The following is a 14,844-nucleotide window of genomic DNA, read 5'->3' as shown; positions in this document are numbered from 1 at the left end:
ATAATTTAATATAATTTAATAAATAATATATTCTTCTAAAAAGAATAATAATAATAATATTACTAGCAAACCATTTAATATATCGGAAAATATTGGGGTGTTACACGAACCATGGACCGGCATGTAAAATTCCGGCGTCCGTGTTGGCCGGCACGTAAAATGCGGTGTAAGACAGGGGGTTCGCTACCTATATATCCTGTAGAGCTCGAGCATAAATATTTTATTGGAGGGGTGACGACTTCCACACAGTTAGGGTTTAGGACTACGATTCTCACCTAACCAGACCCTTACATATATCAGGTGTCATATTGATGTGCTTGTTGATCAGTGATAAACCGGATTAGTGTTGATGCTATGATGCATGGTACGATTATGAGTATTAACTAAATGAACTTACTCAAGTGTTAAGATTATCGAATTGTATAAGTAGCAGTAACGTACTTCTGTCAGGATCGAGAATGGTATTTTAATGACTTAAAAATATGTGATAGAAAAAGAACATGGTAAAAGTATACGGTGGTGTCAATTAAGTATAAGTTCGTACTTAAATTATTATTTTGTAAATGTAGCGTATAATTTCCGTATTTTGAGCTAGATAGGAAGTTATGCTCGGCGTTAAGCGTTGACCGATTCAATCGACTGTCATTCGTATCATAGATGGCAGCATTTTGCAGGATTTAGTTCATGTTCCAATCCAGGTCGCAGCAATTACTATTTATTGAGAACTTAGCTGCTTTTTGTATCTTTATTGATGACTTGATGATGATGTATTTTTTTTCTTTTTGAGCAAACAATATTTCTTATTAGAGGTAATAATATTTTACTTTTGTTTTAAACAGTTTTAGTTTTATGATTTAAATTTTTTAACAGTTCGACATTTTGAGACTTCTGCAATATTTTTCGTATTAAACATTATTATTAAATGTTAATTATGTATCGAGATTGTCGCTCCTGTTACTTAACCGGTAGGTCCCTTTTGCTTTTAACTTATTCAAACACCTTTTATTTTGCTAATTTAAAAATCTCTTTGATCTTCATTAAAGTCTCGATATACCTTTTCCTCTTTATTTTGGACACGAATAAAAATTTTCACAAGACTGTAATGGTTAACCACAACAAATTAATCCTTTACTGAAGTTACTTAGTTAGTTAGTGAATATCATTAGCTTTTTTAATTAGCCTCCTTATATATATGTATATGTTTCTCTTCTTGAATGATATATGAGAGTTTTTGTTTCCTTCTTCTTAGTGTGTGTATATCTCTCACATTCCAAATATTAACATGGTATCAGAGCGGAAATAAGATTCTCTCAATTAAACGCTGCTCATTTTTTTATTTATTTTTCAATGTTCATATTTCATATAAAAAAAGAGTATTTGTTATTTTTGTTTCACAAATCTGATTTCATATTTCTATACACATTAATCTTCATCATTATTTCCTATTCATTGATATAAATTTCAACTCAAACTGTTGAATTTCTTTTTGTAGGTTTTTACAAGAATTTTCTTTTTTTCCATCTCAATTCTTTGATTTCATTCAAGATTGTTTTTTGCTCTTCTTTATATTTTGAAAGTAGAGTACTTTTGGTGGTTGATTGATGTAAGTTTGAAGGTAAATTGAGGATTGTGCTCTGAGGGTTTCTTCACAAGAATTAGCGGTTTTACCTCATTTTTCTTATGAGTTTGATTGAATCTTTTTTAGTTCTTTGTTACCGCAATTAAGTAGAAGATTTTCCCTATTAATTGCTTTAATTTTCAATCCAAATTGAATTATTTTGTTTTTTAGGGTTTTTACCAATTTTTCATTCATGCACACAAGGTGCTTGATAGGGATGGCAACGGGTCGGATCTGGAACGGGTCCAGGAGGACCCGGATCCAGATCCGTTTTCAAGAGCAGGATCCAGATCCGGACCCGGATCCACGGGTCCAATTTTGAAAGACCCAGATCCGGATCCGCGGGTACTGCGGATCCATTATCGGATCCGGGTCCAAAAACGGGTCATGTTTTAATTTATGTGGTAATTTTTAAGTAAACATAAATAATAAAATTCTAATTATTTTTACTTGCTTTTCAATAATACAGATTCTCATCCTTTCAAACAAACATAACCATTAGCAAAAGTTTAACAATGGAAGTTAATTAGTAGTAAATTAATCTGAGTAACTCGCTTAATAATTATGATTCTCCTTAATCTCACTCTTCTTCACCCACACAAATCTTCTGCAATCTTCATCCCTTCTCCTTTGTCCTTGCCATGCATCCATTGATCTACTTCCCCTCACAAACACTTGTTTTTCTCTGTCCTTATTCACTTCACCCTTTTCTCTCTCTTAAATTCTCAATTCTTGCGCATTCCTCTATTCTCAACCCTACCATAATCCCCATACACCTTACTTGACCCTTGAATGGCAGCCATTGATTTCCAATCCCCTTTTCCTTCACCTTGATTCGCTCGCCTGTCCCTATTCGGCATATTAAATCCCCTGTGATTCGCTCTTGTGTGACCCCGATACACCGTACTAAACCTTTTCATCTCAGCCGTCGATCGTTCATTTTTCGACTTTGTTGTAGTCAGACTAACTTCCTTGAGCTTTCGTTCAATCTCTGCCATTTGTTCATCTCCTTTTACTTGATTATCTAGTTTCTCAACCATCTGATATTCTCCTTTCTCTTCAATGTCGATTTTCACCTCTATGATCTAATACTCGAGGCAGAGGGAGCGAGGGAGGGAGTCTGGGATTGGGACTGTGCTGCGAGCCTGCGACAGTGAGCGAGTGTGGGAGACGGTGGCACTGGGGTTTGGGAGTGGGGAGGACTAAGGAGGCAGGAGAAGAAGGAGGGTATTCAAATTTCAAAGTTTCAAAGTTTAATCTCAAAATGAAAACAGGGCTAGGGTTAGTGGTTAGTGGGTTACTGATATAAAAAAAAAATTAAAAAAAAAAAAGAAAAAGAAAAAAAAAACGGGTCCTCTAGATCCGCGGGTCCGGACCCGTGAAATTTAACAGGATCCGGATCCGACGGGTCTATATTTTTAAGACCCAGATCCGTGAAAACGGATACGGATCCACGGATCCGGGTCGGGTCCAGTACCCATTGCCATCCCTAGTGCTTGATGAATTGTTTGTGTGACTACAGATTCACACTTTGTTGATGTTTGTGTGACTACAGATTCACACTTTGTTGATATTTGTGTGGCTACAGATTCACACATTATTGAAGAAGCAATTATAATTGCTATTGATTGATTCTTTTTTCAAGTTTTGAGGGTATAACACATTTGATTGAGAAATTGAAGTGATTTCTCTTTGTTGAAGTGTAGTCATTATACTACCTTGTTTTTCATGAACCTTGATTGCGTTTTGCAATTTTTTTGTTGTCGTTGCCCAAATTGGAAGAATTGATTGTTGGTGTTTTTTGGTTATTGGTTCTTCTTTGATTGTTGGAGTTTGTTAATGGAGTTTTTGGTCCGTTTTAAGTGTGGAGTTTGTGGATTTGGTGTTGTTACAATTTTTTTGTCATTATTGCCCGAATTGGAGAGTTATTGGTTTTCTTGTATTGGTCTTCCATAAAAGAAGTTGTTAAGTCTATGAATTGTTGCCCTTTAATTTGGTTTCATATGAAGATGTTGATCATCTTTCAAGTGTGTTTGTGTATGGCGCTGTCTGATTCAATCGCTGTCGAAACAACCAAACGATCCTCCTAAACTGCGTATCACAGGGATAGACTTTTCGCAGCCTGGGTTTCAGCCATCTGAAAGGAGTAATGCTACAGGGCGGCGCTTAGCTGGTTATTGTGAGAGATTTGGGGTTCCATTTGAGTATCAGGGCATAGCTGAGAAATGGGAAAATGTAGAGCTAGAAGAACTAAAGATTGAAAGTGATGAGATTGTTATTGTGAATTATATGCGCAGGTCTGGTACATTACTTGATGAAATAGTTGATGCAAATAGTCCTAGGGATGCTTTCTTAGAGTTCATAAGAAAGTTAAAATCCAATCTTTTCATTCATGGAATTGTGAATGGTACACTCACCGCTCCATTCTTTATTAGTCGGTTTAAAAAGGTTGTTTCACTATTCGTCGATCTTTGAGGTGCTTGAGGCGACTCTACCTCGACACGCACATGAAAGACAACTGATCGAGAGTGAAGATTATGTAAATGTGTAGATCAGCAGAGAAAATTACACAAGTTATCAGTATGCTATGTTTTATGGTAAAGGACAACTTTGTACATTTATGGTTTTGCATAGTGTGACAGTGTGCTTCAATGGTTGTAGATCATATAATTCTTGTCCAAGCTTTAGAGTTGTTCCAACCCCAAGCTTGCGGGTGGTGTTGACATTCAAGGTTATAGTGGTTAACCACAACAAACTAATCCTTTACCTGCAGTTACTTAGTTAGTTAGTGAGTATCATTAGCTTTCTTGATTAGTCTCCTTATATATACGTATATGTTTATCTTCTTGAATGATATATGAGAGTTTATGTTTCCTTCTTCTTAGTGTGTGTATGTCTCTCACATTTCAAATATTAACAATTTTGGACACGAATAAAAATTATCACAAGCCCGGAAACCTTTTTTAGCCCATTGCAACTTTGCTTCGAAACCATGCTCATATTTTACATAATTTCTGAAAATTGAACCAACGTTTCGAGAAGATGAATTCAAATTCATACCTTTAAAATTATAATAATTTTAAGTGATTTTTTTTTCTCTCTCAAAAATTTTAGGATTGAATATGGTGTTACTCCATGGATACAAACTTATAAAGAAAGAGAAAGATAACATGTTGGATACAATGGCTAGTAATAACCTGAAATAGCCGGTATGCTTTTTTGAGGGTCCGTCCACAACAGAATAAAGGCAAAAATTGGATTATTTAAATTTTTTCAGAAGATGAGATTATTCACATATAATAGGCAATATGTTGGATTATTCAGAATAATTTTTTCTAATTTGTATTAAATTATCTAATTTTACATATTCCTCTCAATTTAATCAATTCATTTTATAGACATATTAATATTAATAATTTCATGCATCAGAGGAGCTTTTAAATTACTTTTCTGTTTTTTTTGTTTTTTCCTTCTATTTTTTGCACATTTTTTAAAGTAATTTTTGAGTCTCAATACGTCTAACTTTAAATTAATTTTCAGTTTATTTTTTGATAAATTATCTATTATAGTAAATTATTTGATTACCAAAATTTACTTTATACAAATACCCTTAAAGTTGAGATTATTAATAATTAATTACTACATGAGATTATAACATCAATAATTAAAAAGTCAAATTATTCTAACTAATTTTTCCTTAAATTTTATCTAGTGTTTTGTGTATTATATATTTGTGTACTTTATTTTTATTTTATTTTATAGATATAGATAACCCTAACTTCTTCAATGTTCTTCTTTCGTACTCACAACTCACAATAGGGTTTTTTTTCTGTGTTCAAACATTTGAAGTTCCGACCACTTCATCAAACTATTTTGTATCATCTCTTGTTCCTTTTTCCCTCACAATTCACATGCAAACAGAAAAATTAGGGTTTCCACTATCATCAACCGCCGCCGAATTAATCAAGCTTTTGCCGCCATTTTTCCTCCACTCTTCGCCGCCGTCAGTTACACAGTCGCCGTTGCGGCTTACACCAATCCCTCTTTAGTTTTACAGGTGCCATTTTGAATTTAATGCTAAACTTTAAACACTTAAAGAGGCAGAAAGAAATAGTATTTATATTTTGGTTTGTTTTGCTTTACTGCTTATTGAAATCTCTAGGTTTTGGTTTATTTCAATTCAATATTCTGCAATATCATTCCTTTCTATAATTCGTCGCTAGAAATTAATGCAATTGTAATTTGATTTGTTGATTATTTGTAAGTATTACTTGTTAGAGTATATAACATATCCTTGGGCTTAACCATAAGCTTAATACTCTGAAATTACTGACATTTTGATTTTCGTCTAATTGTGTGGTTATTATATTTGTTAATTTCTAGTTATCTTGATTGTTAACCGAGTTCATGAATAAGGGAAATGTAAAATTGTTTAGAAATATTATTGCAATATTGTTTTTTGTTAACAACTTCCTCTGTTTTTGCATCATTAGGGTTTTTCATACTCACCATTCTTCTACGATTTGATCCTAAGAGCTGCTCTCAATTCAAAGTAGAGTCACCATCTTTGCAGCTTTGGAAGCAATGCACTCTCAGTTGGATGATGATGTAAATTTGAAGTATCTTAGAGGGGAGGGTCCTGACTTGGAGGTATTTATTTATTTATGTGTGCTATCTTCTTCCCCATTTCCTTGGTCCTGTATTTATTTGATTATAGGTTGAGTTTATTTTTTATGGTTGCAGGTTTTGAAAGATAAGAAATTGAAAGGGCAGCTTGGTGTTAATGAAGGGTTGTTTAAACGTTCTGCTAAGGTTGCAGAAAAGGCGGATGAGGTTACTTTTCACATCCTGAAACTTACTTTTTATTTGATGATGCTATTTTTCTTTTATACTAGCTCTACTCTGTTGTTAAGTGTTTAGATCTTTTTTTCAAGGGAACTCATATACTCTGTTCAACTTGTATAAATTATGAAAATATTCAGATTTTTGGTCTAAAATAAAGTGTGCAACTGTCATATAAGTCTTTGAATGTCAAGGACCTGTAACGACGCAGGTAATAAACTAACTTTTTCGAAAATCCTCTATTTTTAACCTTAGATAAGTCTGTCCTCATATGATAGAAAGATTTATAGCTTGCTAGTTTTAGAGTACAATTAACTAAAGTACAATAGCCCATTAAATTATGTGTACTTATTTATGTAAAATTAGGGGTAATGTTTGCTATCAAGGGTCAATTGGGACACCGTCTTTGTTATTGTAAGGATAAGTTTGTTTACATCTGACTCTTTTGCACGATGCCTAGGTGTGAGACTTTACATAGGTATCACTTAGAGATAGTGGAATGCTAGTGACTCTTAAATTAGTTTTAGTCGTGTTCTTTATTGGATTTCTGGACTAAGAGATGCGACATTGGTTTTAGAGTGTATTATGTTACACTATAGTGAGTGGATGATATGGGGCAATAAAAGAGGTTTTACCAACCAAGACTACGTTACATAAAATCTTTATAATCTACACTTGTCAAGAATCATCATAACTTTTAAACATGAAACTGATCTCATGAGTAAAGTGAGGCTCCATATAGTTATGGAGCCATGTTGTGTTATTTTTATGTAGTTTTGGAACCAAAATCTCCAAGAATCTCGAGGCATATGTAGGATAATTCCATCCTTTATACTTATTCTATTTTAAAGAGTGCTCTGCTTTCTATGTAATATTTTTGTTTGGAAGTCTCTTGTTCATTTGTCATGTCCTTAATTCATGTCTTCACAATCCTATGAGCTATTGAAATGGTATTGTTGGTCATATGTCTAAAAGCAAATTTATATCATCCTGTTTTTCTGGACTTTGGTTAAGATTGAGAGCACATAATCTGTTTGTTTCAGTGATGTTAACTTGATGAAGCCAGTTTTTAATGGTTGAAATATTTTATTTCCATCGTCGTCGTAGATACATTAACATGTTTTACCCTCACAGTTCGTTGGTAATATTAATTTGTTATTTTGGGGGTTGGGAGAGAAGGGTTAGATGGGCTATAGAAAGAAAGGATGCTAGTTTCCTGTCTTTTAATTGGTATCAAATAAAAGATAAATAGAAAATCTTATTCTGCATCTATCAAAGAGTTAAACTTGGTTATCTTGTTATCCAATTATGTTCTATATCAATGTTGTTGATTGTACAAAAATGCCTCTCTAAGAAACTACTTTTCAATAATATTTAACATATGTTTTCCTTTTCTTCTTCCTTTCTTTGTTTTCTATGGTGTATGTAAGTTGTAGTTCCCTTCATAACTTGATTTTTTTAATCTTTCAGTTGCTTAGGCCCTTGCCGTCAGATGGTGGTTTTTTAGAGCCAGATGGTATAGAAAAGACATGGAATGTAAAACAACAGGACCTCATATCTGGTGTTGATATTCTAAGCTTAAAGAACCTTTATGACATGGTGTTACCAGGTAGCTATTGAATTTTTGATGTGTAATTGTGGGCATTTTACTAGTAATTATTGAGGGACATCATATAGTTTTTAGTACATGGAGATATATTTGTTCAAAATTTTCTTTCGGAGTTTGAAATAAAATTTTGGAATACAACAATACTAGAGTGGGTTGGATACATGAACCAATTTATCATTTCCAATGGCTGTCTACATAGTAAAGAATTTTGGAATGCTGAAAATAAATAAGGAAGAGCGGGTGTTGATGCCTTTGTGGCTTTCTAATAATGAGACAATTTCTACTTTAAATTAAGAAGACATTCGTCCCTTTAAAGTTTTCTTTGAAAAACTTGGATTTTGATAGGAGTTAAGTTTCATGTATTATTACAAATCTTCGTGTGAAGCATCTTTGCTTTCTTGAACGATTCTTTGATATAATACAATAGTACGGGCGTGTTGGTGACGTACTATTGTTAAGAGTATTCTAAGATACTCATGGGTGCGCCAACCTATTTTCAGCTAATAGCAAACAATACTTGCAAACTTGCTTTTTGCCATTTCTTATCTTGTTTTTTGGCAAATCTTAATTGCAGATCTTGGTCCATACAATCTTGATTTTACCCCTAATGGACGTTATATGGCACTTGCGGGTCGCAAAGGACACTTGGGTCTCCTTGATGTGAAAAATATGAGCCTGATTAAGGAATTTCAGGTCTGCTGTAACATTGGATTTTTTTTTTAACAGGATCTTTAATCTTGACATGCACCCTTGTTCTAGTATATCCACCAAAATATATATTTAGATTTTTTATCACTTATGATTATAAATTTTTTAGGTGCGGGAAACTGTAAGGGATGTCGTGTTCTTGCACAATGAATTATTTTTTGCTGCCGCACAAAAGAAGTAAGATATTTTCTCTTCATCCTTACATGTTTTTTGTGCAATTATATTACCTTAAGTGCTTGAATTTGATCATACTTGAGGGCATCTACATCTTTTGGAGAGCTTTGAGAGGGTATTTCTGACACATTTTCTGTTTTTCCTGTTTAGGATAGCAATTAGTATTTGATACAATGGAGGAAAACTCTAACTCGAATCTATTAACAGCCATTGATTGCTTCAATTCTAAGAAATTTATAATTTTGTGAAATGTCGAAGTATTACCATCTTATATAATTGTTGGACAGAAATACTTCACGCTTGAGTTATTATTTCGCAAAGAAATTTGACCATGTATACACATCGGCCATGAGTTTAGTGCAGGCGACAATATTTTGTTTTCATTGTTGCTAGTAATTTGTTCGAATTTAATTGCACATTTTTTGACTCAAACATTTTGCGCTTGATTGAGGGTAAAGTATGTGCTAACTGTTCATTGAGGAGAATCCTTCATGCTGATACTAGAAGTATGGGGTAATGTGTGATTCATAATAGTTACATGTGTTTGCTGAGCTCAAAAGATTATGGAATGTTGTATAGTTCTTGGGGGGTTTATAGTATTTACTCTCTCATATCCATGGCTTCCTCTTTGTCTTTGCTTGGTGATAAAGATGACTATCCTTTCCGATGTCCTCTTATTGGGAAGAAAAAGAAGAAAAGAAAAGTAGTGGAATTATGGTATATAGAAATTTAAGAGTTAGGACTCAGGAGTAAGAAAAGAATTACCTTTCATATGTACATAAATAATCATGAAATGTGGCCAATTGCTTTATCTTTTTAGGTTCTTCAGACCCATAAGGGTTTGTATATAAAAAACTAAAAGGGAAAAAATTTAGCCTCAATTTCGAAGATTGGCATTAGATTCTCTTAAATTCACAACTTGCCATTTTGAGTGATATATATTATTTTCCAATAGCCATTTTTCTTTTTCTGGTAGAGTGCTGAATAAAGCCATGGCTGAGAAGCGTTGCTTGTTTTACGTGTTGGGTTTCTAGTTGCGAGTTTTCACTTGTCATTATGAAGGGTCATAATCACAGAGCAAAATATCATATATGGTCACAGTAAAATGTTTCCTTTTCATTCATGGTTTACCTCTGACTGCTGATTCAGTCAGTTTGGTTGTGGCTGTGAAATATATTGTTCACATCAATTTGGGCATGTGTTGCTTTACGAATCTGGTCTCTCTGTAATAATGTTTTTATATTATCCTGTATGCTGCTCAATGACTTCTATGACAAATGATTTAAAAGAAGACTGTATTTTCTAAAGTATTGGCCTCAATCGTTTTGGCAGGTACCCATATATATACAACAGGGATGGTGTGGAGCTTCATTGTTTGAAGGTCAGGATGCCTCACTTTAAATCACCACATGCCCTTTTATTTTAAGTTTTATTTTTTGTTTTAATATAGTTTGAATTAGGCCTTGTCAAAAAAAAAAAAAAAAAAGGCTTAGATTAGGATGACTTTGTCAAAATGTCCTGGCCTTTGTTTATAAACTGTGTTTCCTTTTTCTCTTTTGTTCTAGTTTCCTTATGATGGGATTCTTTTGAAACATGATAGTCCACATTACATATACTGTTTCTTTGACTAATACTATTTGACCTAGGTTAGTTTCCTGACTCTGGAATCTGGTGCTCTAAAACTATAGTTCCTCTCTCTTTCTCTCTCTTGTATGGTTGCCTTATGGTTAGTATGCATGCTGAATGGCAGCAATGAAGTCGTTTTGTAATGCATGATCCTCATGTTATTAACTTGCAATCGTGTTGATCTTGTTAGAAGCTTGATTGTGTTCTTTATGTTCACATTGTCATCTTTTTATCCAAATATGTCAAAAAAAGTTGCAATATTAAATCTATTTGTTATATGCTTACCTAATCTGTATATTTTGTGGAAGTGCTAGTTTAAGTTTTGGCATTTTGGAGGTGCATCTGCTTGTCACACTTTTATTATTTACCAGTCTCAAAACTTGAATGGTGTGGTCCGTTGGAGATATTCACAGTATAGGGAAAGACAATGAATTTTTCTGATTAACAGTGACATAAATATACCAGAACCTGAGGTTACTGTTATTTGCCTCGAATTGATGTTAGGCAGTAGCCTTGTTTGATTGTTTGCTTCCTTTACATATTCTCATTTTGTTTGTTGCCTTGATTCCTGGTATTTTCCAGTGGAGTTGAAGTCATTATCGTGATTACAACAAAAATCTTAAAACTTGATCCCAAAAGATCAGTGTTGCCATTTATCATGATTACTGGCTGGAATTTAAATCAAAAAGCTTCTATATGCATTTCTTATGAAGTGTAAAGATCAAAGAAACAGGCTCTCTGTGATACTGGGGTTAAGGCAGCATTTATCACCCCCTCACTACACTGCCTAAGTGAAAAATCAATTTAAGGCAACAGTATGATGAATATTAATTACTGCTAGACTGAAGTTTACACTAGTATACTTTTATCACTGTAATATATCACATTTGTATGCCATGGTAGAAGGAACCCTGACTTGTTTGAATTCTTGTTCCTTGATCCCAATAATTTGTTTTAAATTTGAAGAAATCAAGGTTACTTTTTTAAGTACAGTATTCAGTATTCACTTATATGTGACTTTTAATCATGTCTTTCTTTCTTTTCAAAATGAATCACAAATGAATACTCCGAATGTTTATTATGACACCCTCTGACCTGCAGCATGTCTCATGAGAACCTGTTGTATTCACTTTGTTTTTGATTGTCAACTTGTACTTACTGAAGATAGATTTTCCATCTTGGTATGTTTAGATGTTTTTTCCTATTCTTTATATACTGTATCCCGAATGCGTGACCGTCCGATATATAGGGAGGACTTGCTGTATAATTGAATTTAGATATATGAAGATTCTACATTGCAATAATTTTATTTTCTGGATTCAGGAACACGGGGCTGTTTCAAAACTTCAATTTCTGAGGCATCACTTCCTTTTGGCATCCATTAATAAATTTGGGCAGCTTCATTATCAAGACATCACAATGGGTGGGATGATAGCTAACTACCGGACTGGTTTGGGCCGTACAGATGTAATGCAGGTAAATCCTTACAATGGTGTCATTGGCTTGGGACATTCCAATGGCTCAGTTACCATGTGGAAATGTACAAGCCCCAACCCTGTCGTGAAAATGCTCACCCATCACGGACCAGTAACTGCACTGGCCTTCCACCCAAACGGACATCTTATGGCAACTGCGGGAATGGAAAGAAAAATCAAATTATGGGATCTAAGAAAATTTGAGGTTCTTCAAACAATGCCAGGTCATGCGAAGTCTTTGGATTTCAGCCAAAAAGGTTTGCTTGCCGCTTCAACAGGATCATTTTTACAAGTATTAAGAGATGCTTCAGGTTCTCAGAATTACACTCGTTATATGAGCCACTCTATGGCGAAAGGGTATCAGATACAGAATGTTTCATTTCGGCCATATGAAGATGTTCTTGGAATAGGACATTCAATGGGATGGTCATCTATCCTGATCCCAGGTTCTGGAGAACCAAACTTTGACTCAATGGTAGCTAATCCTTATGAAATACCGAAGCAGAGGCGTGAAAAGGAGATACGATCCCTCTTAGAGAAGCTTCCTCCAGAGTCCATTATGTTGGATCCTAAGAAAATCGGGACTGTAAAAGCCCCGAGGAAGAAAGATAAGCCAACACGGAAAGAGAGAGAAGAAGATATGGAAGCAGCTGTTGAAGCGGCCAAAGGAATAGTGTTGAAGAACAAAACCAAAGGTAGAAATAAGGCTGGTAAAAGAGCGAAGAAGAAGCAAGAGATTGTTGAGAAAACAAAGAGGCGATTCGTTGAACAAAACATTAAAGAAAATGAAGAGATATCGAGAAAGAAAAGGCAAAGAATCAGCGAGGAGGCAACAGAGCTACCGAAATCGTTGCAGCGATTCGCTAAGAGGAAAGCTGCATAATTTTGTTTGATCTATGTAATATTCTGATAATTTTGTGAATTCATGTTTTTGACAGTTTCCTTTAAACTTCTCAACTTATTTATAGAATTCTCTTTTTGTAGGATATTTTAAAAGAACACTTCAAATTAGATAACATAATTAGAAATGAAATGAGCTTTGAGTATCTTTAAAAAAAAAAAAAGAGCTTTGAGTAGCCATCAAATGAGCTTTGATTAATCTGATGATGAACATGGACTGAGATGTAGATGGAACTAATGTTTTGATGTCTGGCGGAATAATATTAGAATTTATGTGGCATTATTCGTACTTCATTCCCCCCATTTCCATATGCACGGTTTTTAAGATACATTAGGGACTATCTAAAAGTGAATTGTGCATATGTTAGGCACTCACCTCCCCCACTTATTTTATAAATATACAAATTTTCTAATTTTTATTATAAATTATATGAAAAAATTAAAACAAATAAGCAATTTCAAAAATAAGCGTTTTTATGTTCGAGTCTAAGGTCAGGTATGTTCGCAGTTACTTATTAGCAAACAAAAAAATTGATTAAAAAAGTCAAAATTGTGTGTTCACAGTTAATAATTGCGAACAAAAGGGGAACAATGCCATAATATTAGAAGGAAAAAAAATAAAAGTCATGTTAATAAATCGAAAAATTGAGATAGAGAGAACCTTTATAATTCAATTCAATTTGATTATCGTCTCGAAAGAGAATAATTAAGTTTTCTTTGGTAAACCAAGTTAATAAGTAGATTGCAATTCTTGTAAAAATAATCATATGATCTTAGTGCGAAATTCCATTGTTCTAGGCTTTAGTCATATTGATATTTTATAGAAATTTCTATTCTAGAGTAAGTCCAATCAATTAAAACCTTGTTTCTTGAATAGTTATTTAAATAAAATTGAATATTGATCATGCTTCCTTGAGAATCGACATTTAATCGGATCACAACATCCGTACATTTGTGATATTAAAATAAATAGACAACAATATTAGCGTTAACGTTTTAAGTTGTGTTTAGTGGTTTGGTAGTTATCTACAAAACTGCGATGATTGTAGTATTTGAAGTAACAATTAAAAGAAAAGTAGCGATTCTGAAAATAAATATGTATGATTCATTAAAAACATTAATAATTTTCTCAACAAAGAAAGTTTGATTTGTTTAGTTAAGACTCATTGTTTTTACGAGAAAAAAACAATTTATTATTGCATCTCGTTTTTAGGTTTGTGAACACCTTTCATATTAGCATGGTGTATTTTCTTTTTAAAAGCGCCTATTTGCGAAGAACTCTACAATTAAATGTGCTTGGTGGAGAGCAATCTTAGAATGGGTAACTTCCCAAAAAGTTATCCTTGGTGCAAACAAAAGATGCCAAAAGTACGCTACTTGAAAAGATTTGTGTAGGTCTCTGGGGCCAATCTACAACCTCCATATGTAGTCATCAACGGTTCGATTGGGTCGGGATGTTACAAGTGGTATCAAAGTAACACTGCGGTCGTGTCTGATAGTGCGTTCAGTGCACCTTGTGAGGAAAGATTCTGAAACTAAGGTGCAACGAGGATGTTGCATTCTTAAGTGGGGATACGCATAATACCCCAGGTTGAGGTTTAAAAAGGATTGATAGACTATCCATGTTAACAAACAGACCTTCCCATATGTTTTTTCGGGTGCGTACGAGTGAGGCCAAAAGTGCACTGAAAATACTTGTGTTGGTCTAGGCTAGTCTACATTCTCCATAAATAGTCACTAACAGTCCGATGAGGCTGGGGTGTCACAATAATGTCTATTAAGGAGCTTGTTATAAGCATTAAGCTATTCCCTAGCTGTTGTGTTTTCTATGAATATACAAAATTTTGAAACTAATATGGTCAAAATAGTAACAATATTTTAGTGCAAATCGG

General features: G+C 33.9%; 1 protein-coding gene across 1 annotated transcript; it reads left to right on the top strand.

The window, feature by feature from the left end:
- Positions 1-5,390: 5,390 nt before the first annotated feature.
- LOC130800453 (probable U3 small nucleolar RNA-associated protein 7) lies at positions 5,391-13,085 on the top strand. Its single transcript, XM_057663985.1, has 8 exons — positions 5,391-5,675; positions 6,112-6,268; positions 6,362-6,451; positions 7,931-8,069; positions 8,644-8,762; positions 8,887-8,954; positions 10,284-10,332; positions 11,901-13,085. The coding sequence occupies exons 2-8, from the start codon at positions 6,203-6,205 to the stop codon at positions 12,933-12,935; spliced, it is 1,566 nt and encodes a 521-aa protein (XP_057519968.1). The 5' UTR covers positions 5,391-5,675; positions 6,112-6,202; the 3' UTR covers positions 12,936-13,085.
- Positions 13,086-14,844: the final 1,759 nt, after the last annotated feature.

This window comes from Amaranthus tricolor, chromosome 1 (assembly GCF_026212465.1).
Source record: "Amaranthus tricolor cultivar Red isolate AtriRed21 chromosome 1, ASM2621246v1, whole genome shotgun sequence".
Classification (NCBI taxonomy): domain Eukaryota; kingdom Viridiplantae; phylum Streptophyta; class Magnoliopsida; order Caryophyllales; family Amaranthaceae; genus Amaranthus; species Amaranthus tricolor.
This window is presented reverse-complemented; position numbering and strand designations above follow the sequence as displayed.